Source organism: Bombina bombina, chromosome 6 (genome assembly GCF_027579735.1).
Source record: "Bombina bombina isolate aBomBom1 chromosome 6, aBomBom1.pri, whole genome shotgun sequence".
Classification (NCBI taxonomy): domain Eukaryota; kingdom Metazoa; phylum Chordata; class Amphibia; order Anura; family Bombinatoridae; genus Bombina; species Bombina bombina.
Window position 1 is genome coordinate 235501629 of NC_069504.1, and position 25221 is coordinate 235526849.

General features: G+C 38.0%; 1 protein-coding gene across 1 annotated transcript in view; it reads right to left on the reverse strand.

The window, feature by feature from the left end:
• NAV3 (neuron navigator 3) overlaps window positions 1–25221 on the reverse strand; it is a 756623-nt gene that overhangs the window by 145037 nt on the left and 586365 nt on the right. The window contains 4 exon segments of the mRNA XM_053716761.1: window positions 8410–8462; window positions 10181–10369; window positions 20696–20856; window positions 24932–24994. Of these exon segments, the coding sequence (XP_053572736.1) occupies window positions 8410–8462; window positions 10181–10369; window positions 20696–20856; window positions 24932–24994 (466 nt within the window).

Consider the following 25221-nt stretch of genomic DNA (forward strand, 5'->3'; position numbering starts at 1 on the left):
GGATACCAATACCAAAGCAAAAGTACACGGATGACGGGAGGGATAGGCAGGCTCATTATACAGAAGGAACCACTGCCTGAAGAACCTTTCTCCCAAAAATAGCCTCCGAAGAAGCAAAAGTATCAAATTTGTAAAATTTGGAAAAAGTATGAAGCGAAGACCAAGTTGCAGCCTTGCAAATCTGTTCAACAGAGGCCTCATTCTTAAAGGCCCAAGTGGAAGCCACAGCTCTAGTGGAGTGGGCTGTAATTCTTTCAGGAGGCTGCTGTCCAGCAGTCTCATAGGCTAAACGTATTATGCTACGAAGCCAAAAAGAGAGAGAGGTAGCAGAAGCTTTTTGACCTCTCCTCTGTCCAGAATAAACGACAAACAGGGAAGAAGTTTGACGAAAATCTTTAGTTGCCTGCAAGTAGAACTTGAGGGCACGAACTACATCCAGATTGTGTAGAAGACGTTCCTTCTTTGAAGAAGGATTTGGACACAAGGATGGAACAACAATCTCTTGATTGATATTCCTGTTAGTAACTACCTTAGGTAAGAACCCAGGTTTAGTACGCAGAACTACCTTGTCTGAGTGAAAAATCAGATAAGGAGAATCACAATGTAATGCTGATAACTCAGAGACTCTTCGAGCCGAGGAAATAGCCATTAAAAACAGAACTTTCCAAGATAACAATTTTATATCAATGGAATGAAGGGGTTCAAACGGAACACCCTGTAAAACGTTAAGAACTAAGTTTAAACTCCATGGTGGAGCAACAGCTTTAAACACAGGCTTGATCCTAGCTAAAGCCTGACAAAAGGCCTGGACGTCTGGATTTTCTGACAGACGCCTGTGTAACAAGATGGACAGAGCTGAAATCTGTCCCTTTAATGAACTAGCCGATAAACCCTTTTCTAAGCCTTCTTGTAGAAAGGACAAGATCCTAGAGATCCTAACCTTACTCCAGGAGTAACGTTTGGATTCACACCAGTATAGGTATTTACGCCATATTTTATGGTAAATCTTTCTGGTAACAGGCTTCCTAGCCTGTATCAGGGTATCAATAACCGACTCAGAAAAACCACGTTTTGATAAAATCAAGCGTTCAATTTCCAAGCAGTCAGCTTCAGAGAAGTTAGATTTTGATGTTAAATGGAATGAAGGACACGGCATGCATCTTGAAGCTTTGTTAGCCTGTCCTCTGTCAGGTAAATCTTCATTTCTACAGAATCTATAAGAGTCCCCAAGAATGGAACTCTTGTGAGAGGAAAAAGAGAACTCTTCTTTTCGTTCACTTTCCATCCATGCGACCTTAGAAATGCCAGAACTAACTCTGTATGAGACTTGGCAGTTTGAAAGCTTGAAGCTTGTATTAGAATGTCGTCTAGGTACGGAGCTACCGAAATCCCTCGCGGTCTTAGTACCGCCAGGAGGGCACCTAGAATCTTTGTGAAGATTCTTGGGGCCGTAGCCAATCCGAATGGAAGAGCTACAAACTGGTAGTGCCTGTCTAGGAAGGCAAACCGTAGATACCGGTGATGATCTTTGTGGATCGGTATGTGAAGGTAAGCATCTTTTAAATCCACTGTGGTCATGTACTGACCCTTTTGGATCATGGGCAAGATTGTCCGAATAGTTTCCATTTTGAACGATGGAACTCTTAGGAATTTGTTTAGAATCTTTAAATCTAAGATTGGTCTGAAAGTTCCCTCTTTTTTGGGAACCACAAACAGGTTTGAGTAGAACCCTTGTCCTTGTTCCGACCGCGGAACCGGATGGATCACTCCCATTAATAACAGATCTTGTACACAGCGTAGAAACGCTTCTTTCTTTATCTGGTTTCACCATAGTCCTCTCACACATCCTATCTAGTCGTTGGGTGCAAGAGAATGACTGGGACTGACGTAGAGGGGAGGAGCTATATGCAGCTCTGCTGGGTGAATCCTCTTGCATTTCCTGTTGGGGAGGAGTTATATCCCAGAAGTAATGATGACCCGTGGACTGATCACACATAACAGAAGAAATTATGTTTTCTTTCATGTAATTGGCAAGAGTCTATGAGCCATGAGCTAGTGACGTATGGGATAGTAATACCCAAGATGTGGAACTCCACAGAAGAGTCACTAGAGAAGGAGGGATAAAATAATAACAGCAATGTTTCGCTGAAAAAAAAATAAATCCACAACCCAAAATATAAGTTTTTATTCTCATAATGAAAAGAAAAAACTCAAACATAAGCAGAGGAATCAAACTAAAACAGCTGCCTGAAGAACTTTTCTACCAAAAACTGCTTCCGAGGAAGCAAATACATCAAAACTATAGAATCTAGAAAATGTATGCAAAGAAGACCAAGTTGCTGCTTTGCAAATCTTATCAACTGAAGCTTCATTCTTAAAAGCCCACGAAGTGGAGCCTGATCTAGTAGAATTAGCTGTAATTCTTTGAGGCGGGTCCTGACCCGAATCCAAATAAGCCTGATGAATCCAAAGCTTTAACCACGATGCCAAGGAAATGGCAGAAGCCTTCTGACCTTTCCTAGAACCAGAAAAGATAACAAATAGACTAGAAGGCTTCCTGAAATTTTTAGTAGCTTCAACATAATATTTCAAAGTTCTTACCACATCCAAAGAATGCAAGGATCTCTCCAAAGAATTCTTCTGAATAGGACACAAAGAAGGGACAATTTCTCTATTAATGTTGTTAGAATTCACAACCTTAGGTAGAAATTTAAATGAAGTCCGCAAAACTGCCTTATCCTGATGAAAAATCAGATAAGGAGATTCACAAGAAAGAGCAGATAATTCAGAAACTCTTCTAGCAGAAGAGATGGCCAAAAGGAACAATACTTTCCAAGAAAGTAGTTTAATGTCCAAAGAATGTATTGGCTCAAACGGAGGAGCCTGCAAAGCCTTCAAAACCAAATTAAGACTCCAAGGAGGAGAGATTGATTTAATGACAGCCTTAATACGGACCAAAGCCTGTACAAAACAGTGAATATCAGGAAGCAATTTTTCTGTGAAATAAAACAGAAAGAGCAGAGATTTGTCCCTTCAAGGAACTTGCAGACAAACCTTTATCCAAACCATACTGAAGAAACTGTAAAATTCTAGGAATTCTAAAAGAATGCCAGGAGAATTTATGAGAAGAACACCATGAAATATAAGTCTTCCAAACTCGATAATATATTTTCCTAGAAACAGATTTACAAGCCTGTAACATAGTATTAATTACTGAGTCATAGAAACCTCTATGACTAAGCCTTAGGTGTTCAATTTCCATACCTTCAAATTTAATTATTTGAGATCCTGATGGAAAAATGGATCTTGAGACAAAAGGTCTGGCCCTAATGGAAGTGGCCAAGGTTGGCAACTGGATATCCGGACAAGATCCGCATATTAGAACCTGTGAGGCCATGCTGGAGCTACCAGCAACACAAACGATTGTTCCATAATGATCTTGGAGATCACTCTTGGAAGAAGAACCAGAGGCGGGAAGACATAAGCAGGTTGGTAACACCAAGGAACTGTTAACGCATCCACCGCTTCCGCCTGAGGATCCCTTGACCTGGACAGGTACCTGGGTAGTTTCTTGATTAGATGGGAAGCCATCAGATCCATTTCTGAAAGACCCCACATCTGAAAAATCTGAGAAAACACATCTGGATGGAGCGACCACTCCCCCTGATGTAAATTCTGACGGCTGAGATAATCCGCTTCCCAATTGTCTATACCTGGGATATGAACCGCAGAAATTAGACAGGAGCTGGATTCCACCCAAGCAAGTATCCAAGATACTTCTTTCATATCTTGGGGACTGTGAGTCCCACCCTGATGATTGACATATGCCACAGTTGTGATATTGTTTGTCTGAAAACAAAGGAACGGTTCTCTCTTCAACAGAGGCCAAACCTGAAGAGCCCTGAAAATAGCACGGAGTTCTAAAATATTGATTGGTAATTTCGCCTCTTGAGATTTCCAAACCCCTTGTGCTGTCAGAGATCCCCAGACAGCTGCCCAACCTGAAAGACTTGCATCTGTTTTGATCTCAGTCCAGGTTGGACGAACAAAAGAGGCCCCTTAAACTATATGATGGTGCTCTAACCACCAAGTCAGAGATAGTCGAACATTGGGATTTAAGGATATTAATTGTGATATCTTTGTATAATCCCTGCACCATTGATTCAGCATACAAAGCTGGAGAGGTCTCATATGAAAACGAGCAAAAGGGATCGCGTCCGATACTGCAGTCATAAGACCTAAAACTTCCATGCACATAGCTACTGAAGGGAATGATTGAGACTGAAGGTTCCAACAGGCTGAAACCAATTTTAATCATCTCTTGTCTGTTAGAGACAGAGTCATGGACACTGAATCTATCTGGAAACCTAAAAAGGTGACCCTTGTCTGAGGAATCAAAGAACTTTTTGGTAAATGAATCCTCCAACCATGTCTTTGAAGAAACAACACTAGTTGATTTGTGTGAGATTCTGCAGAGACTGAGCTAGTACCAAGATATCATCAAAATAAGGAAACACCACAATACCCAATTATCTGATTACAGAGAGTAGGGCACTGAGAACCTTTGAAAAGATTCTTGGAGCTGTCACTAGGCTAAATAGAAGAGCGACAAATTGGTAATGCTTGTCTAGAAAAGAGAATCTCAGAAACTGATAGTGATCTGGATGAATTGGAATATGAAGATATGCATCCTGTAAGTCTATTGTGGACCTATAATTCCCTTGCTGAACAAAAGGCAGAATAGTCAGCATTTTGAAAGTTGGCACTCTTACATAATGATTCAAAATTTTCAGATCCAGAACTGGCCTGAATGAATTTTCTTTCTTTGGGACAATAAATAGATTTGAATAAAACCCCAAACCCTGTTCCTGAAACAGAACTGGTATGATTACAAGCTTCCATGGTACGGGTCGAGGTCAAGGAACCCTCAGGCTTTACTGATAGACGGTCTGACGGTACCTTGGAATTTCAGTCTCGCATACCTATTTCCTCCATTTGCTCTTCTACCTCGAGTTATTGCTCGAATCAAGCAGGAGAGGGCGTCTGTGATCCTCCTTACACCGGCGTGGCCTCGCAGGATTTGGTATGCAGACCTGGTGGACATGTCATCTCTTTCACCTTGGAGACTTCCTTTGAGGAAGGACCTTCTACTTCAAGGACTCTTCTTTCATCCAAATCTAGTTTCTCTGAAGCTGACTGCTTCAAGATTGAATGCTTAATTTTATCCAAGCATGGATTCTCTGAATCGGTCATTGAGACCATGATTCAGGTTCGTAAACCTGTGACTAGGAAGATTTACCATAAGATATGGCATAAATATCTATACTGGTGTGAATCCAAGGGCTACTCTGAGTAGAGTTCGGATTCCTAGAATTCTGTCCTTTCTCCAAGAAGGTTTGGAGAAGGGATTATCGACAAGTTCCCTAAAGGGTCAAATATCTGCCTTGTCTTTTGTTACATAAACTTCTGGCGGACTTCCCAGACGTACAATCGTTTTGTCAGGCCCTAGTCAGGATCAGGCCTGTATTCAAACCAGTTACTCCTCCTTGGAGTCTTTATTTAGTTCTTATAGTTCTTCAAGGGGCTCTGTTTGAGCCGATGCATTCCTTAGATATTAAGTTATCTTGGAAAGTTGTGTTTCTTGTCACTATTTCATCTGCTCGTAGAGTTTCAGAGCTCTCGGTATTACAGTATATGAGTCTCCTTACCTTATTTTTTAATCGGATAGGGTGGTTTTACGTACTAAATTAGGGTTTCTCCCTAAAGTAGTTTCAGACCGGAACATTAATCAGGAGATTGTTGTTCCTTCCATGTGTCCTAATCCTTCTTCTCAGGAGGAATGGCTTCTACACAATCTGGACGTGGTACGTGCACTAAAATTCTATTTACAGGTGACTAAGGATTTTCTTCATTCTTCTGTTTAACGTAAGGGACGTAAAGCTATGTCTACGTCTCTTTCTTTGTGGCTGAAGAGTATCATTTGCTTTGCCTATGAAATTGCTGGACAGCAGCCTCCTGAGGGAGTAACGTTTTTTTCTATGAGGGTTGTTTCCTCTTCCTTGGCATTCAAAATGAAGCCTTATGGAACAGTTTTGTAAGGCTGCAACTTGGTCCTCTCTTCACTCTTTTTCAAACTTCTATAAATTTGACTTTTTAGCCTCGGCTGAGGTCACTTTTGGGAGAAAGGTTCTTCAAGCAGTGGTGCCTTCCGTTTAGGTTTCCTGTCTTGTCCCTCCCTTATAATCTGTGTACTCTAGCTTGGGTATTGATTCCCAACAGTAATTAATGATGATCCGTGGACTCATCGTGTAATTAGAAAGAAAACAAAATTTATGCTTACCTGATACATTTATTTATTTCTTGACACGATGAGTCCACGGCCGCCCTCTTATTTAGACAGGTTGTTAGTATTTTATAAACTATAGACACCTCGGGACCTTATTGCTTCCTTTCTCTCCTTTACTTCAGTCAAATGACTGGGGTGGGATAGAAGGGAGGTGATATTTAACAGCTTTGCTGTGGTGCTCTTTGCCGCCTCCTGCTGGGCAGAAGTGATATTCCCAACAGTAATTAATGATGATCCGTGGACTCATCGTGTCAAGAAATAAATACATTTATCAGGTAAGCATAAATTTTGTTTTTCTGCTTGATCAGCTTTCACATTTGTTTTATCCAACATGAATATATTTAGTGTGTTCCCTCACAGAAATCTATTAGCTGAGTGAAACCACACATTCATGTAGAGCACATCTTCCTACCAACCATATTATTAATATTGCTATCTACTATATCCAATAGCAGCACAAAAATGCAGTTGGTACTGAAGTGCAATATATTGTGCGCCAATGGTGTCAACGTTCCACACCAATTGCATTGTTGCGTTTCACTTGAGATCTAAGCATATACGTTGGGTGTTTTATGTATTTCCCTTTTTATAATCAATTAGGAAAGCTGCAACTTCAATTAATAAAACCATTTTGCCAAAGGTTTCACAAAAATCTGTGTTGCAGTTATCAGAAAAAAATGCTAAAAAAAAGGGCAAAAAGTGGGTTTCAATATGTCAAAGCTATTAAATTCAAAAAGGAGGCCCATAATTAGAGGAGTCTCAGAGTTCCCAATCAAGACCAGCCCACACTTCTAAGGGGTGCATCTGGCCATGCAATCCCCTGCATCATGCCTGGCCCCGCTGTGCACCCCCCAATCAAAACAGGTCTCACAGTGTAAGAAAAGTGTATGGATTCGCCTTTACAAATATGGTGTCAGGATTTCCAAGATGGCTGTCACAGTGTGGCTGTACAGAAAAACTGTCACCATAGTTGTACAGGAATGGTGCGTAAGTGCATATCTTCTTGTGCAGACTATTCATGGGGAGGGATGACTCACAATCACAGAGAAGCAGCTTCTCTTGCCTCTATGTGGCTGCTGGTTCAGCATCTGCCAATTGCAAACAACCAAAATTTGTTGAAATCATGAGGCCCATTGCAGCCTTTGCCCAGTGAGGTTTAGTTACACCTTCATCAAAAAGCCCAAAAGTCCAAAGAAAAGCGGCTGCAAAAAAATGTTTTCTGATAGATTACATGGGCAGTAAATGCTCTGAGACCCCCTCTCCTAAAGCTTAAGAGTTTTTTCATTTCTGAGGATTGGAAGTGCACATGACAGGCTTCACAAGCCTAACTCTGCATCATAACTGTCACTAATTGGCCTCAGCAGAGAAGGTGAGATAAACTGCAAAAATGTTTTTTTTGCTGACAAAATTACAGTGGTTAACTGAGTCTATTATAGCAACAAGTCGTGATTAGTTCCTCTAAATAAATTCCGATGGGTTGGAAAGACGGCATGGATTTGGTAGTTTTATATTTTCTGTACTTTTAAATGACAGAATGATAAATATCAAGAGTAAAGGATATTATGGAAAACAAAAACAGAAATTCAAAGCTATTTGAATTCGAAATTTATTAGGGTATATAATTTTTCCACTAATAACCGTGGAACTCTATATGTTAAACACATAATAAAAGTTTCCCTTGGGAGCCATAATCACTGCAGCTACCATAAGAACACAGAACTTCTGCTGTCAATATGCTCAACCACTTTTTCTTGTTTGAGCCCAGCAGTTCTCTGTGGTTCCTGAGCAGGATATTACCTATGAGCTTAAACTCTTTTTGGTTGCAATGAGTAGCATAAAAATATAATTTTTGCAATACAATATTTCCTTAAATCATCAACTTGCCAATACAAAATAACCAGGTCCAGAATATAGCTAAATCCTGAAGCCTGCTAGTGGACTTACACCTATGTGTCTCTACTGGGTGATTGAAGAGGTTCAGGATCCATTTCAGCTTTGAAAAATAAAGTGTTGTTTATGGGAGACAGGACACATACATAAAGCTTATTATTAATAAAACTTACAGTGGAGTAGAGAGACGAAGTGCTGGAGACCAGTGATAAAGAAGATCCATGCACTGGAACATACAAGGTAATGTTTAGAAAACATTTAACACAATAAAACTGTATCACATTATTCTCCATAAGTACACAGGCATTAATAAAAACACACTATCATAGAGTTACTATGGAAGGAACAGTTTCTCAAGACTGTCCTGTATCTCCAGAACTAATGTTATTATGTGCAGACTTTCAATAATTACCATATTCTATAGTGAATGGGTAATATAGAATAACAAATATGGGCTAGATTATGAGTGTCGCGCTAACTGTTGCATACGAGCGAAAAGGGGTTTATTGCTGCTCTTTGCGAGTGTCGGAATATATAGATATATATTTTACCAAAAAAAATATAGAAATATGTATTTACAATAAATAGAACATATTCTTCTATGTGAAGAACATTGGAATGTGAAAAATGAATATTTCATGTCTGGTCAGAGCGCTTGAGAAAGTTGTAAGGTTTTTTACACTATTGGCACTCCACTGAAGTCTAGGGGGGGAATACGTTAATGGGGTCGCGATATTCCAAGTTCGGCTTTATGTGCGTGTCAGGTTAGCGCTTGTGCGAACACTTTTTACTTTCAACTTGTAATACTGTGCCTACCGACATGAGCAAAAAGCTTACCTCTAGCGGAGTATGTGCACGAGTAATAAATAGCACTCCACTCGTAATCTAGAGATAAATTGGTAATACTGGAGAAATTTAAGAGTCTACTCCAATTTTAATGAATCTGATGGAGTGTTTATTTCATGCTGTTCTTTATCTCACTAAAAATTGTACCATTTTGGAAGCAAATGTGAAATTGGAGATAAACACACAAATGTAACAGGGAGTGATGGTTAAAGGGACAATAAAGTCAAAAATGTTCTTTCATGATTCATGATAGAGCATGTAATTTTAAACAAATTTCCCATTTACTTTGATTATGTAATTTGCTTCGTTCTCTTGCTATCCTATGTTGAAAAGTATAACTAGGCTCTGGAGTAGCAGTGCACTACTGGAAGCTAGCTGCTAAATGGTGGCTGTGCATACATATGCCTCTTGTCAATGGCTTATTGCATGTTCTCAGGAAGCCAGTAGTGCATTGTTGCTCCTTCAATAAAGTATACCAAGATAATGAAGCAAATTTGATAACAGAAGTAAAATGGAAAGCTGTTTGAAATTGTATCTTCTATCTGAATCATAAAAGAAAAAAATGGGTTTGATGTCCCTTTAAGTGCACTTACATGACTTTTATTGAGCCTAAGTGATATTAATAACTACTTTAACATGGGGGCTTTTGGATGAGGAGGTGATTTTTCAGATACAAATAAAATGCTGTTAAAGAAGAGGTATAGAAGATTCTCAAAGACAAGAATCTCCATATGTGTGGGGAAATATTTTAGAAGTGATCGTGTCCCTGAGGTGTGTATGGGATTGTAAAAGCTTAGAAGATAGTTTGCTGAACTGATGTGTAAATAGGAATCCGGGTTTGGAGGGAATAGAGAGTTCTGTCAGATAAGTTTTAGATGCCAGAAACTGATCTAAGATGAGATAGTGATAAGGCACTTGGATAGCTATGCTTGGGTTTATTCTTAACATTAAGTAATTAACTAATCAATTAAAAAGAAAGTGGTATTCACAATTAAAATCACATTAAATACATATATACATCAAAAGGGACATAAACTCAAAAATATATACTGGAGATGGCCCCTTGTTATAGATAAAAAATTCTAATTACTTTCTTACCTTCATCCATGCTATCTCTGAAAGAACCTGAGTGGCTGATTGCTCGTGGCCTTTCCTCTAGTGACGTGGCGCTTCCACACAGCTGTGAATCTTCATATAATTCAAATGAAGAGTCTTGTGCTGGAATGCTGTTGGATCGCATCATGTTTGGTCCAGGGATATTAAACTGAGACAGGTTGGTTGGACTCACTAGAATAGACGGTTAAACGTATAGTAAATTCTGCGCACGCTCTGTATTCAAGACAAATAAATTTTAAGTTACAATATATGCACAGGAAATTTAAGTAATTTTCTATTTTGGTACAACAGATTTATATTTAATTTCTCCCTCTAAACTAAAAATAAAATATATTAATGCAAACACAGTGATCGCAAGAACATGCAAATAAATATGGTTAAAACAATGCATTTAAATAGGTTTCTGTATTTTATATAAATTAACAGGCAATTAAAGTTATTTTATATACCTGCTGAGCATAACTCATTAGTTAAGAACTGAAGTCCAAAACAGAAGTCTATTAAATAAATGTTTGTAAATAATTTAGTGCTTTCATTTTTGCTCTGATTCCAAAACATTAAAAACATCATATAGAGGGGGGCAGAGCCGGCCATCATTGAGTATGGCTGCCCCTTAGGTGAGCTCCTAAGGATTGCCTTGGATTATGCTTAAAACAAGCATAAAAGTTCAGCAACACCAGAAATTTTGGAACCCAATCCCCTGCTAAAAGCAGATCCTCCATGTAGGGGGGGGGAAACGGAAAAAAGCACCGGATCTATCTCCAGCAGCAAGGCTGGGCACCAGCAATAAATCCAGGCCCCGGGTTCACTCCGGCCTAACCGGGACCTGGTTAAAAAGCGCATCTCCTCTGCCACACTTGGCACAAAGGGTGAGAAAACACCACACAAGGAGTCTAAGGGCCCCACAAACTCACGATCACCCAACTGCGATATGACCGGACATCACTTCAAAATTTAGGCCCAGGCTTCATTCCGTCCTACCTCGGATCCATCATCTATCAACATCATCCTGGCTACAAATTAAAACACATGACAAAACATCAAACTAATCACAGTAATAAATCAGAGCCTACATACAATTAAGGCCTAACCAGCAATTCCAGCAACCTCAATACTATTTTCTGCAACACAGAGACACATTATGCTAAGCAGGAAATCTACTTGAACATTCATGGTGGCAATTGTACAATGTTTTCATAACTTAGAAGGCTGAAAATAATCCATCACACACGCAATTGCAATCATGTGCAATTAATATTCAGCATGAATCCTTTAACATGAACTGATCTGACATTGCTCTAGCCCTACCTCTACACTAGCCTTGGGTTTAACTCTCTCTGTTTTTTCATCACATAACAAGAAAAAAATACAGGCTAGACAAATCTACATTTAAGGATACCTGAACATTTAATATACAATAAGCAAAGATCATTATCTCTGAGAAGCTTTACATTGCTGCCACAACAGGGCATCTTTTTTACACCTGCTGCCTAAATACAACTGTCTCCACAGTGGGGCACATCTACACAGTTACTTCACATCTGAATGGCAACTCACAGCAATAGAGACGTCACCTAAGAGACAATCTAAAACAGATAAAGCATCTAAAAGTTGCCATAACTCTACCACCTCTATGAATAATTTTTTCAAGCCACTTGAAAATCCTTCAACTCAAGCAGAAATCCTAGAATCAACGGAATCTGTACCACAGCTTTTCATGCCAGTGGAAAACCTCAATTCTGATACCATGCAAGTCTCTCAAGCATTTTTAGAATCACTGCCATCAAAACAAGACTTCACCAATCTGATCACACAGGGTAAATCTTGCATTAAAGAGGAAATCTCTGAGATACCGAGTAGAGTTTCTGGAGGAAGAATCTGAATTACACCAGTCAGGCATAGCAAATCTTCTTCAGAATATGCAAACACAAAATAATGTAATCTGTTTAAGAAGATATACACCTAGCGCCTGTTAGTTATGGACCCTTAAACTCTTGGAAGAATGACACCGAGTTGTCAAACGGTAGTATTCTGATATTGGTAGTGTGGCCAAAAGTGCCTGCTAAACAGCGGCTGGGTCTAGATAACTCAGTGAGTAAACTAGTGGACAACTTGTTAAGTTGAAATATTCATTAAACAATGTGGTGACTTGATGCAACAGAATTTAATAACAATGGTAATTTAAAACAATTGTTTAAAATACAAACATGGATCCATGCAATTAACAAATATAAAAATTACATATAAAGAACATATAAAAACAATTTCAGTATAGAATCGTAGATAAACAATGGTAAACATAAATGTTTTTACTGGCTTGCAACAATGTTCCAAATCAGAGGTGCATATATATGAATGTATTGCTTGTTACAGTGTTTCAAATCAGAGGTGGAAATCTCTTCAGCATGTAGTATAAATGTTACCAAGAGTGCACGATAAGTAGCAATTAGATAATGGTGTTAAGATTTTCTAATTATATATTCATGTGAGTTTAAATCTTGAATCAATGTGATTGTCTTCTTAATCTATATATTGTGTGTAGTGCAAACTTCTACGTGCAATATATCACACAAAAATGGAATAAATAAATAAATGTGAAAAATTATGAAAAATGATGTGAAAAGAGATAAATGTGAAAAGATATGAAAAAATATATATATAGCCAAAACACAATATAAAATAAATATAAAATATATAAAAAAATGAAGTGTCCAAAACACAATAGAAAAATAAAGTGTCCAATGCGAAATCCAATTTGATCCAAATAGTTTCCGTTAAAGTGAAATTGAGATGTCAGTCATATAAAAAGTGTCTGATGTATTGCTGTAAAATATCAAAAGTGATTTGTTCCAGAAATGAGAAGTCTTATCCAAATGGTATTTCTATAAAAAGTCTCATCCAAATGATAATACAGAAAAAAGTGTACTCCAATAAGGGAGGGCTGGTTTATCCAAAAAGCTCCCTTAATACCTGTTTGTTTAATCCTTCTGTAAAGAAAGAAAAAACAATAGTGTAGACCGTTTTCAATAAAAGTGATTTAGAAAATATGCTTACCAGTGGTCGACACATTTCGGCCTCTTAAAAACCTTTATCAAGACAGTCTTGATAAAGACAATACATCAGACACTTTTTATATGACTGACATCTCAATTTCACTTTAACGGAAATTATTTGGATCAAATTGGATTTCGCATTGGACACTTTATTTTTCTATTGTGTTTTGGACACTTAATTTTTTATATATTTTATATTTATTTTATATTGTGTTTTGGCTATATATATATTTTTTCATATCTTTTCACATTTATCTCTTTTCACATTATTTGTCATAAATTTTCACATTTATTTATTTATTCCATTTTTGTGTGATATATTGCACGTAGAAGTTTGCACTACACACAATATATAGATTAAGAAGACAATCACATTGATTCAAGATTTAAACTCACATGAATATATAATTAGAAAATCTTAACACCATTATCAAATTGCTACTTATCGTGCACTCTTGGTAACATTTATACTACATTCTGAAGAGATTTCCACCTCTGATGTGAAACACTGTAACAAGCAATACATTCATATATATGTACCACTGATTTGGAACATTGTTGCAAGCCAGGAAAGACATTTATATTTACCATTGTTTATCTACGATTGTATACTGAAATTGTTTTTATATGTTCTTTATATGTAATTTTTATATTTGTTAATTGCATGGTCCATGTTTGTATTTTAAACAATTGTTTTAAATTACCATTGTTATTAAATTCTGTCGCATCAAGTCACCCCATTGTTTAATGAATATTTCAACTTAACAAGTTGTCCACTAGTTTACTCACTGATTTATCTAAACCCAGCCGCTGTTTAGCAGGCCCTTTTGACCACACTACCAATATCAAAATAATGTAATCTCACAGCTCCAAGATAAGCTGGAGGACATAGAAAACAGGAGCAGGAGGCAAAACATCAGAATTAGAGGGATCCCAGAAGTGATCATTACGGACACCCTTCAGTCTTATCTGCAAGATGTCTTTAAAATTTTTAAAGGCTCAACTTATACAGCCCCAAAAGCCATGGACAGATTTAACAGAGCCCTGAGACTATGTCCTAAAAAAAGGCCTCCCGCCTCACGATGTAATCATAAAATTCCAGGACTTTCAGCAACAAGAAGACATCATGAAATTAGTGAGAAACGCCTCCCCATTAAGCTTTCAAGGATCATCTTTATCCATCTATCCTGACCTCTCCATAAGAACCCTACAACACCAAAGGGAATTTGCCCTTCTCACCATCCTACTACGGAAAAACAACATTCCATATAGATGGGGAATCCTGTGCCATCTTCAGTTAACATGGGAAGGCCAGAGAAAACATGCACAGATCCTGGGGACATTGAAGACTTCTGCAAGGAACTAAACCTCAACATCCTGGACAACAGCCAACCCTCCACTACATCCATTTCTCAAAAGGACACACAATCATTACACTCTCCCAGACCTCAAATATCATCATGACAGACAGCTGCCTCTAAAAGACAGAAAAAATCCATAGGACTGCACACCAAAAATGGGTGAGATCAAACCATCTTTTGTTTCCTGTCTAATATTTTTACAAGTTTTCTCCCCTGAGGGTTTACACACTGCAACTAAATTTCTAGTTATTATCATTAACATTACACTACTATATAAAAATTGCTGAATCTTTATTATTAAAAAGCTTAGCATAATCTGTGGCACTGTTAGCCCCCTATCAAAGCAAAAAAGCTAGCTGTATTTGTTTTCAAGTTATTTGTATACTGTTAAACGTTATACACGGTTTAAAAAATGTTTTCTTCACAATTGTTTTGATTGAAAATGTTTTGTACACCTTCTCCACACCTTATTCACTGATCCTGAGTAAACTGCCTATAAAGTCGTTCTACTCCGCATAAAATCATTGTAGGGTACACTTTCCCAACTCCACGAATATCATACCATGACTGCACGAAGTAATGAGCAGAAATTTACCCTTATCTCCATTAACACCAAAAGTCTTAATTCCCCATTTAAAAGGTCAAAAGCTTTCCATGATGTATCTCATAGAGATGGTAGCATACTATTCCTGCAAAAGACTCATTTGAAGCGAGGTAATGAACCCAGATACTTTTCATCCAATTACCCAATCACTTTCATAGTAGCAACCCCAAAAAAAAAAGATTAATGGAGTGAGTATTCTTTTTCATAAATCAACCCCCTTTGAACTTCTCCATAAAGAAGACAAGGAAGGTAGATACCTAGGCTTATATGGGCTACTATATGGAAAACCAATAACACTGGTCAACATTTATGCCCCGAACATTAATCAGTCAACACTCTTTCAACAGATGACGAACTCCATGCTTATGTACTCAGAAAGGCCCCTTTTAGTCACAGGGGATTTCAACCTCCCACTTAACCCAGTTATTGACAGCACAAACCCTAACCTAATCTAACCAAATAACACCATACACTCCATCTGGAATAATCTATCATTACTAACCCTTCCCAATACTTGGAGACAAATGCACCCCCACAAACAAGACTATACATTCTTTTGTAACCCCAACAAATCATACTCCAGGATCGATTATATCATGGCCGACAATCTTTCACAGTTAAACCTACGAGCCTCACGCATCATACCCTTTAGCTCGTCAGACCATTCAGCAATCAGCAGCTCTTTCACATGGCCGTCAATACAAATATGCCCTTTCCAATGGAGACTAGATGAAACCTTGATATCAGATCCCTTAATTAAAATTGACATAGAACAAGCACTCCAAGAATACTTAACCCTTAACAATACGGAAGACACTGCACCAATCATTTTTTGGGAAGCCCACAAATGTGTTATTAGGGGAATTTTGATGAAACATAAAGCCATCAAAAACAAACAAGAAAGACAAAAACATATAGCACTCACACAGGATATAGTAAAATAAGACTATTCCCACAAGAGACATCCTGCAGATGCAGAAATACAGCATAAATTAGAACAAGTGAGATCGCAACTCAATGACCTCCTTGACATAAAAGCCCATAACACAGCTTTCTTACTCCGCCAGAAATACCACATTCAGGGTAACAAACCAGGCAGACTACTTGCCAGGCCTCTAAAATGCAAACTCACCTCATCATATATCCATTCCCTAACGGCTAAAGATTCTTCCAAAACCACAAACTCTAAACACATAGCTACTGAATTTCGTCAATATTACACCAAACTATACAACCTATTCCCTGAACGCTCAAAACCCGACCACAAAGACTTATGTGAAAAATATCTCAGTCAAAAAGATCTTCCCCAGGTACACCCAGAGCATTTACATCTACTGAGTCAAGCCATAACACACCAGGAGTTGGACTCTGCAATTAAATCTCTAAAAACAGGGAAGAGCCCAGGTCCAGATGGCTTCAATATCTTTTACTATAAACAATTTAAACCATTACTCACCCCACATCTCCTTAAATTATTTAATTATATAGACCCAGAACAACCATTTTCTTCAAGCATGCTTGAAGCAAACATCACAGTACTACCTAAACCAGGCAAACCGATTGATACCCCTTCCAATTTTTGCCCATATCATTACTAAACGTTGACCTCAAATTATACTAAAAAATTCTTGCTAACCGGCTAAACACCACTCTCTCTCATCAGATACATAATGATCAGACGGGTTTTGTACCACATAGAGAGGCCAAAGATAATACGGTAAAGGCGGTACAACTTCTACACCATACCTTCCAACATCAAAAACCAACAAATTTTATTTCAACGGATGCTGAAAAAGCATTCGATCACTTAGATTGGACCTCCCCAAAGAATTAATTTCCAAAATAACTACCCTCTACACAACTCCCTCAGCCAAGATTAAAGTAAATGGGTTCCTTTCAGAATCTTTCCCAAACAGAAACGGTACAAGACAAGGGTCACTGTCACCCTTACTGTTCGTCTTAACAATGGAAGTACTCGCTACCATTCTTCATGCCTCCCCCTCGGGTTGAGGGAATAAAATCAGATCCTCTGAATACAAGTTAGCTCTATTTGCCGACGACCTCTTACTGACCCTAACTGCACCAACAAAATCACTTCAGGCTGCACACTCTATCCTTAAGTCATATGGCACAGTCTCCAACTTCTCGATCAACTTTGAGAAATCGGAGCTACTCCCGGTAGAAGACCTAGCATCATTACAATCTATAACCCAATTCTCTCTTAGAACCCGCTCACTCAAATATTTAGGAATATACTTTTCCTCCAATTTAGCTGATTTGACCAAATTAAATCATGACACTCTTACTTTGAGCATATCCACACACACCATATCATGGACCCCCAAATCTATTTCACGGTTAAGAAGGATAGGCGTGGCCAAAATGACCATACTCCCCAAAATGTTATATATAATACAAACTGTACCAATCCCCCTCCCAAACTATTTACTCCATAACTTACAATCCATAATTAATTCCTACATATGCAAAATCTAGCCCTCCTAGAATTGCTAAATCAACCTTATACAGAGACCCCCCTTCATGGCGGACTAGGCATTCCCAAAATATACGAAAATCGAAATGCAGTTTTTCTCTACAGGATAGTAGACTGGTGCACTTATGATGAACACATCATAAACAATGGGTCAGACTACAGCACGAACTTGCAGATTATCCACATTTGGGTGCCTCATGCTCGATTGATCGTTGCCAGACTTAAATAAGAAAATCTTGAAACCCCATAATATCAGAAACCCATAGATCCTGGACAGATATAGTCAAAACCCACCCTAATATTTCCACAATCCCCTCACCACTCATGCCTACTTTACAAAACTCTGACTTCCAACCGGGTATCAATATTACTCCATAGGGTACCAAAGATATACATTTCCTTTACCTACATACATTCTGGCGGAGGAAGGTAAGTTACTACCAAGACAACATATCAAACACTGATGGGTTTTATGCCACATGGTTTAGATACCACCAGCTCAAACCTTTCCTCCAATCTACATATAAACACAATCTAACGAGACAGAGAACCCCATTTGAGAAAATGTGTAGTTCCTCCTCTCCCATACACCCCATTATCTCACTGACCTACAAACTACTCACTATGCCAAAAGACAGAGATTTGCCGAATTTTACCAAATCCTGGGAGAGAGATTTGCCATTTCTCATCTCAGCTGCTGACTGGCGATCAATTTTTATCTCCATCCGCAAATCAAGCCACTCAGCCAAACTCTTAGAGACTAACACCAAAATTCGTACTAGATGGTATTTAACGCCACACAGACTTAAACACATTTTCCCTAACTCTTCCAACCGCTGCTGCAGACAATGCTCAAACGAAGGGACCTTATATCATATTTGGTGGACCTGTCCTAAAATTCAACCCTTTTGGGAATCTTTTTCCACCTACATACAAGATACCCTAGGTACACCCATAACCCTGGACCCAATGACATTCCTCTTCCACAAATAACCGAAACTTGACTCTAGAACATATGTGAAACTTCTACAAATCATGATAAACAGTGCGCACCAACTAATCCCACGGTTGTGGAAAAAAGAAACAATACCCACTCGGCAAATGGCAAATGGATAGAAGAAACACAAGCCAACCTCAAGTTAGAAAGATACCATTATCTCATTACAAATCAGTTAGACATGCACGCTGATATAATGTTCCTCTTGGAGAAACAACCCAACCAATGATGCCCCTAAGAGCAACACTAGAAAATAAGGTAATCTAGGATTTCACCTATATCCATTGTTATATACCTGACCCCTGCACAACGAGCACCCATCACATCATGACACTTATTACCAGTACTCAGTGACACTCAGGAAAAGGAAAAACCATCACATAGAAGCTTGTTTTTTTAATGTTTTAAAAGCTATTCCACTCAGCAAAAATATTTGAAAATATAACAGCAACATCCACTGAACTGCAAAAATGAAATGCTCTAGTTTCTATTGAGCAAGTTATTTTTGCGCTTCTGTTTGTGGACTGTGCAACTCTCTAGACCTCCAGAGCAGGACTTTATATATGTGTTTTCCCCCTTTTGCAAGGTTTAAGCACATAAGGAGGGGTCTATTCCAATCCCTAAGAAAAACGTCATTAATGATTTAGTTCAAAAAATAACTAATAAGTGAGGATTTTTTTTTGTAAAGGATTGGAATCTACCCCAAATATTTCCAGTGTGAGTAGTTGCATGTTCTAAGAAAAAAGAGCATGTAACTTTGTACTACAATGTCCCTTTAAGCATACATAAAATGAAATCACATAATGAGTTAGCTAGCTCTCAGTAAAGCATTGCTGATACTTCAACAAAGGATACCAAGAGAAAGAAGCCTTTTTTGCCCCCTCCCCTAAGGTAACAGTAGTAAGCAATGGTAATAATACAATATGCTGCCCTGTATAATAATTTGGGGGGGGGGATAGATAAAGCTGCCCTAATAAATAGCTCCCCTGCATTAGGATTGTACACATTCTGCACACATCTATGTATACACTGGTTGCTTATGGGGCCCCCCGGTACTTGGGTCCTGGTGCCACCACACCTGCGGCACCAATGGTAGTTCCACACCTGCCTTTAACATGTGAACTATGCAAATAATATAAAAACATAAATACAATTTAAAAGGTGCCTGATGAAGCGGCGGGTTGGGCCGCTGAGAAACATGTTGCACTTTATTAAGGGGCTCTGATTTGGAGTGATCACTTTTTATGATGTTTTAATAAAGGTTTTCGTTTTTCAAAACACACTTTCCCTGCTGCTTTGATGCTGATTCGGTTATGGAGCCTGTGGAGTTTCAGTGTCCTGTCCCCGGGCGTTCAGTGAGCTGGTCAACTGTCAAGAGGCCGGTCTGCTTTCACTAGCACAAGAGTGTTCTTTATATCTTGTGAGTACGTTTTCACACTTTCTTTTATACGCTGGCTAATTTTTTAAATACATGATGCCGCACCTTCTTAATGTCATACAGGCATCCTGGGATTTTTACCTTTTTACTCTCCACCTCAGGGGGCGCAAAACAGAATATTGGATGAGCTTTGTGAACAACCCTGTAGTTATACGCAAGCTAAAGTACAATTTCTGTATTATTAAAGTAATTCAATGTCTATTTCAAATATCCTATTCATAATAAATATATAGTAATATGGTGACAACAGTCAACATTTGATTTAAAAGATATAGATGATATTTGAGAGAGGTTAACACGTCATAGGGACTAGTCGTTGAACTATTTCAATTTAAAGTTCTTCAACACACAGAGAACAGCCTTTTTTCCCTCTTGAATTTTACTTCAAAACAGAAGCAGAATGCATTATAACAATTACGATACATAGCTGTCAATTGAAAATTCAGTCAGCTTAGGTGACATGGGGACAGCCAAATTACTCTCACTCTTGTGATTTCATAAACTGATATGATTGTGCCCATTTCTCAGTAGCACAGCTGACAATCCTTACCCAAATTGGAGTAGTGATATTTTCCGGCAGTAGATGATGACAAGCTTGTTGGAGACACAAGAGGAGACTGGCTGCCTGTGTCCTGTAGTCCACCTGTTGAATGAGAGCGTAACCACTCTTTGCCTTCCTCCTGACTTGCCTGCCGGGATGACGGTGTATATCTGCAATAAGAATTCAATATGTTGTTTGTGTTAACAATGGAGACAAACATTTGTTTCAATAAGTCAAACCTACTTCCTTATAAACTTGACACTATAAGCCTGCCAGCAAGACGTTTAAGAAAAAAAGACAAACATGTTGAATTGTTACATGATTTTACTCCCATCTATAGGACACATCCTGTATTTATATGGTATTACCATTCATAATATTGGTAATTGAGAAAATGTATGTTACATCATGCTCTTCAGTTAAGCACGCTGCATCTGGAAAAATGATGTTACATATTATTTAGTTATTATTTAGAAACCCATATTCCAACAGCTATAGATACATCTGTACAACAAAAGAGAAACTTTAATTTAATAAAAGTCAACAGCATGCTGTACAGACACTACAATACACACTTTGCAACATAAAATGTTTATAAAAAGGGCTATTTTTATCCCCAGGATCAGAAACTCCCTCTGTGTTAATCTCAGAGCCTAGAGGAGTGGTGTATATGCACCATGTACTATTTTGCCTGCAAATCAAGCTTATACACTAAAGCACAGCACCAATCAGAAACTAAGCAAGCTCTGAGAGTGGCACCTAGGGATGGTAAAAAGTCTCAAGCTCAGGGGTAAAAAAAAAAATGTTAAAGCAGACTTTTAATTTATATACTGCAGTATTAACAAGCTTATTGGCAAAAAGGCATGAGAAACACATAAAAAGAGTGCACCAGCAATTTAAATGAAAGCATTAAAGCAGAAAACAATGCACTTATGCAGTCACATCTGCAACACATCCCCAAACGTTTGTATGTTTGCTTGAAACATTTTGCACACCTCAGGCAGCCATATTTTCTGGAATTGTTATGCAAGAACACAAACGTTTTTCCATCACACAAACTCACACCAAATCATGCAACAAAAGTTATCCATATGCTCGCTGGAAATCTCTAGCAGCACACACAAGTATCTAGATTTGTTTGTTAGCAGTGAGTCTTCAGCAGAGCACACAGCAACAACACATTACAGATAACGTTAGCATAAAACAGTACATTTTCATATATTTTACATGTGTACAACATTTATCTTTGTAAATATCTGGATACATATTTTATTTAATTTTACTAATTTTCCTTCTTCCAATTTGAAAGCTGTTAACAGTTACAAAGTTATATATGGCTTCCACACAAAATGAGATATGGTTCTTATACAAATGTATAAACTTTTATATTTGACAATACAAATGTTTATATGGATTTACTGCACCAATACAAACTTTTATAGGTTTTTCACATAGTTAGAAACTTGTAGATGGTTTTTACCTGAAGTTACTCAGTAGTGATACGGTTATGTAGCGTCCATATGCGTAATATCTATTAGTGGTTTATTGTTATTGTTATTACATTTTATTTTGAATAGGCAGTAAAACTTACATTTGGATTGATGCTTATCTGTGCATTGTCAGAATATCTGCATATTGTCAGAATATATGTGTCTATTTAAGTGGAGCTTCTTTTTCTATATTTTGCTGTTTATTGCAAATTGACGTTTACATTCCATGTCAAACACAAACAACTGCTATTTAGTAGTAATAATAAGTTGTGATTCGCAATCTTGCTTGTTTGTGGAACCACATATACATTGCTCTAATGTACAATGTATAGCCCTACATTTATTGTTAAATTAACTTTTAATACAAAACTCCACTCTTCCATAAAGCCCTAAGGATAATCCTCCTTCTCCTATGATATCTGTATTATTAGTAAGGAAAAAAGAGACCATGGAGTACATTTATTAAAAGTTGAGCGGACATGATGCATTGTAGTGAATCATGTCCGCTCAACCTCACTAAAGGTCGACAGCATACACTGTTGGCATTTAACATTGCACAAGCATTTCTGGTGAAATGCTTGTGCAATGCCCCTGCGCACTGGCGGCCAATCAGCCGCTAGCATGGGCTGTCAATCATCCCAATCGAATCGGATCAGGATGATTTCAATCCGCCACCTAAAAGGTGGTGGACAAGTTAAGGAGCAGCGGTCTTATGACCGCTGCTTTTTAACGTCCCTGTTTATGTGATCATGGATATTTGGGGACATATATCACTTACTGTAAGTTTATATTATTGTCTGAAATGGAGTTTGTCTTAGTATACTAGGGATGAAAAAATAATGAAACTGATTTAAAGGGACAGGAAACCCCAAAATGTTATTTTATGATTTGTATAGAACATAAAATTTTAAACAACTTTCCAATTTACTTCTATTATCATTCTCTTGTTATCCTTTGCTGGAGGAACAGCATTGCACTACTGGCAGCTAGCTGAACACAACTGGTTAGCCAATCAGAAGAGACCAATGTTTTCAGGTACCAATCAACAACTGGCCCCACTAGTGTGGGATATGTGCATATTCTTTTTCAACAGGGGATACTCAGAGAAAGAAACACATTGGAAAATAGAAGTGAATTTAAAAGTGTCTTAAAATGACAGGCTCTATCTGAATCATGCAAGTTTAATTTTGACTTTCCTATCCCTTTAAATAAAAAAGTGTCCTTTATCCACTCAAAGAGGCCCATTTATCAAGCTCCGAATGGAGCTTGAGGGCCCATGTTTCTGGCGATTTTTCAAACTCGCCAGAAACACAAGTTATGGAGCAGTGGTCTAAAGACCGCTGCTCCATAACCTGTCCGCCTGCTCTGATGAGGCGGACAGAGATCGCCACGAGTACGATCGTGTTGATTGACACCCCCTCTGCTGGCGGACGATTTGCCGCGAATCTGCAGGGGGCGGCGTTGCACCAGCAGCTCACAAGAGCTGCTGGTGCAATGCTGAATACGGAGAGCGTATTGCTCTCCGCATTCAGCGATGTCTGTCAGACCTGATCCGCACTATCGGATCAGGTCCGACAGACATTTGATAAATGGGCCTCAAAGTCTTGGGACTTATGTAGAGTTGGTTAAAATAGCAGTCATTGGCCATCCTACAATTATTCTTATTTTCTCACTTAGCTGTGAGAACCACTACACTGGATGTATGGCCACATTTGCCTTAAAGGGACATGAAACACAAACATTTTCTTCGATTTTTGAGATAGAGATTACAATTTTGAAAAAGTTTCCAGTTTACTATTTTCTAATTTGTGCTTTTGCTCCTGTATAATATTTAGTCACTTTACATTTAAGCTAGACGGATTCACAGCATAAACAGAAGAACAATTCAAATGACCACACATAAAATACAAAGTTCTAAACATTAGACTGAAAAAGAGAGACACATAATCAATATAACGATTAGTTAAAGCAACAGCCAGCAAGAAAACACAACATATGTTAGTATCTAGTTGGAAAAAGTAAGGCTATTGGTGCTGAAATAAAAAAGAATGGTAAATATATATCTATGTTGCTAGAAAGTAGAATATTCTGTGTTCATTCCTTGTTATGTTTATTCACTGCTAGAAAAATCATCAAGGAAAATGGCACGAGGCTTTGAATGTTGCACTAACTTGAGATTAAGCAACACAGGACCAACAAACTATGTATTCTATATTAAAGGGACATGTATACTGGATTAAAGGGACATAAAACCCAATTTTTTTTCTTTCATGATTCAGTTAGAATATACAATTTTAAACAACTTTCCAATTTACTTCTGTTAGCGAATGTTCTTTGTTTTCCTGTTATCCGTTGTTGAAAAGCTGGGATGTAAACTCATGAGTGTGCACGTGTCTACAGGACTATATGGCAGCCATTTTGCAACAATGTTATACCTTAGCAGGAACACTAGATGGTAGCACTATTTCCTGTCGTGTAGTGCTTCAGGCATGTGCACACTACCTACCTAGGTATCTCTTCAACAAAGAATAACAGAACAAAGCAAATTTGATAACAAAAGTAAATTGGAAACTTTTTTTAAAATTGTATTCTCTATCTGAATAGTGAAAGAAAAGTTTGGGGTTTAATGTCCCTTTAAACAACACGAATTCCATAAAGAAGCCAAACAGAGAAAGACTTTGCAAAGAGAGGGACAGAAAGCAAATAAACCCCAAGCTGTAAAGCAGCAACCATGCTCATAGATTATACTGTATACCTTAGTCCCTTTTTTGGTAGTGTATTTCGGTCAAGTTGCATATTGTTAAGGTACAGAAAACCCCTGAGAACAAGATAAACAAATCATTAGTAGTCACAGCAGTAACAACCGAGAAACACAATTAGGTTAGCTACAAATATATATTATAGTAGTAATATTTATAAAACAGGGTAAGTATTTTCTCCATATTTTTTTTTAAGGTAAAAATTAGCCTTTTTTATCTTACTGAAGATTTTACAGGAAACCACAACTCTCGCTACTATGTTTATAAATAGGAGTGAGCTTTTTCT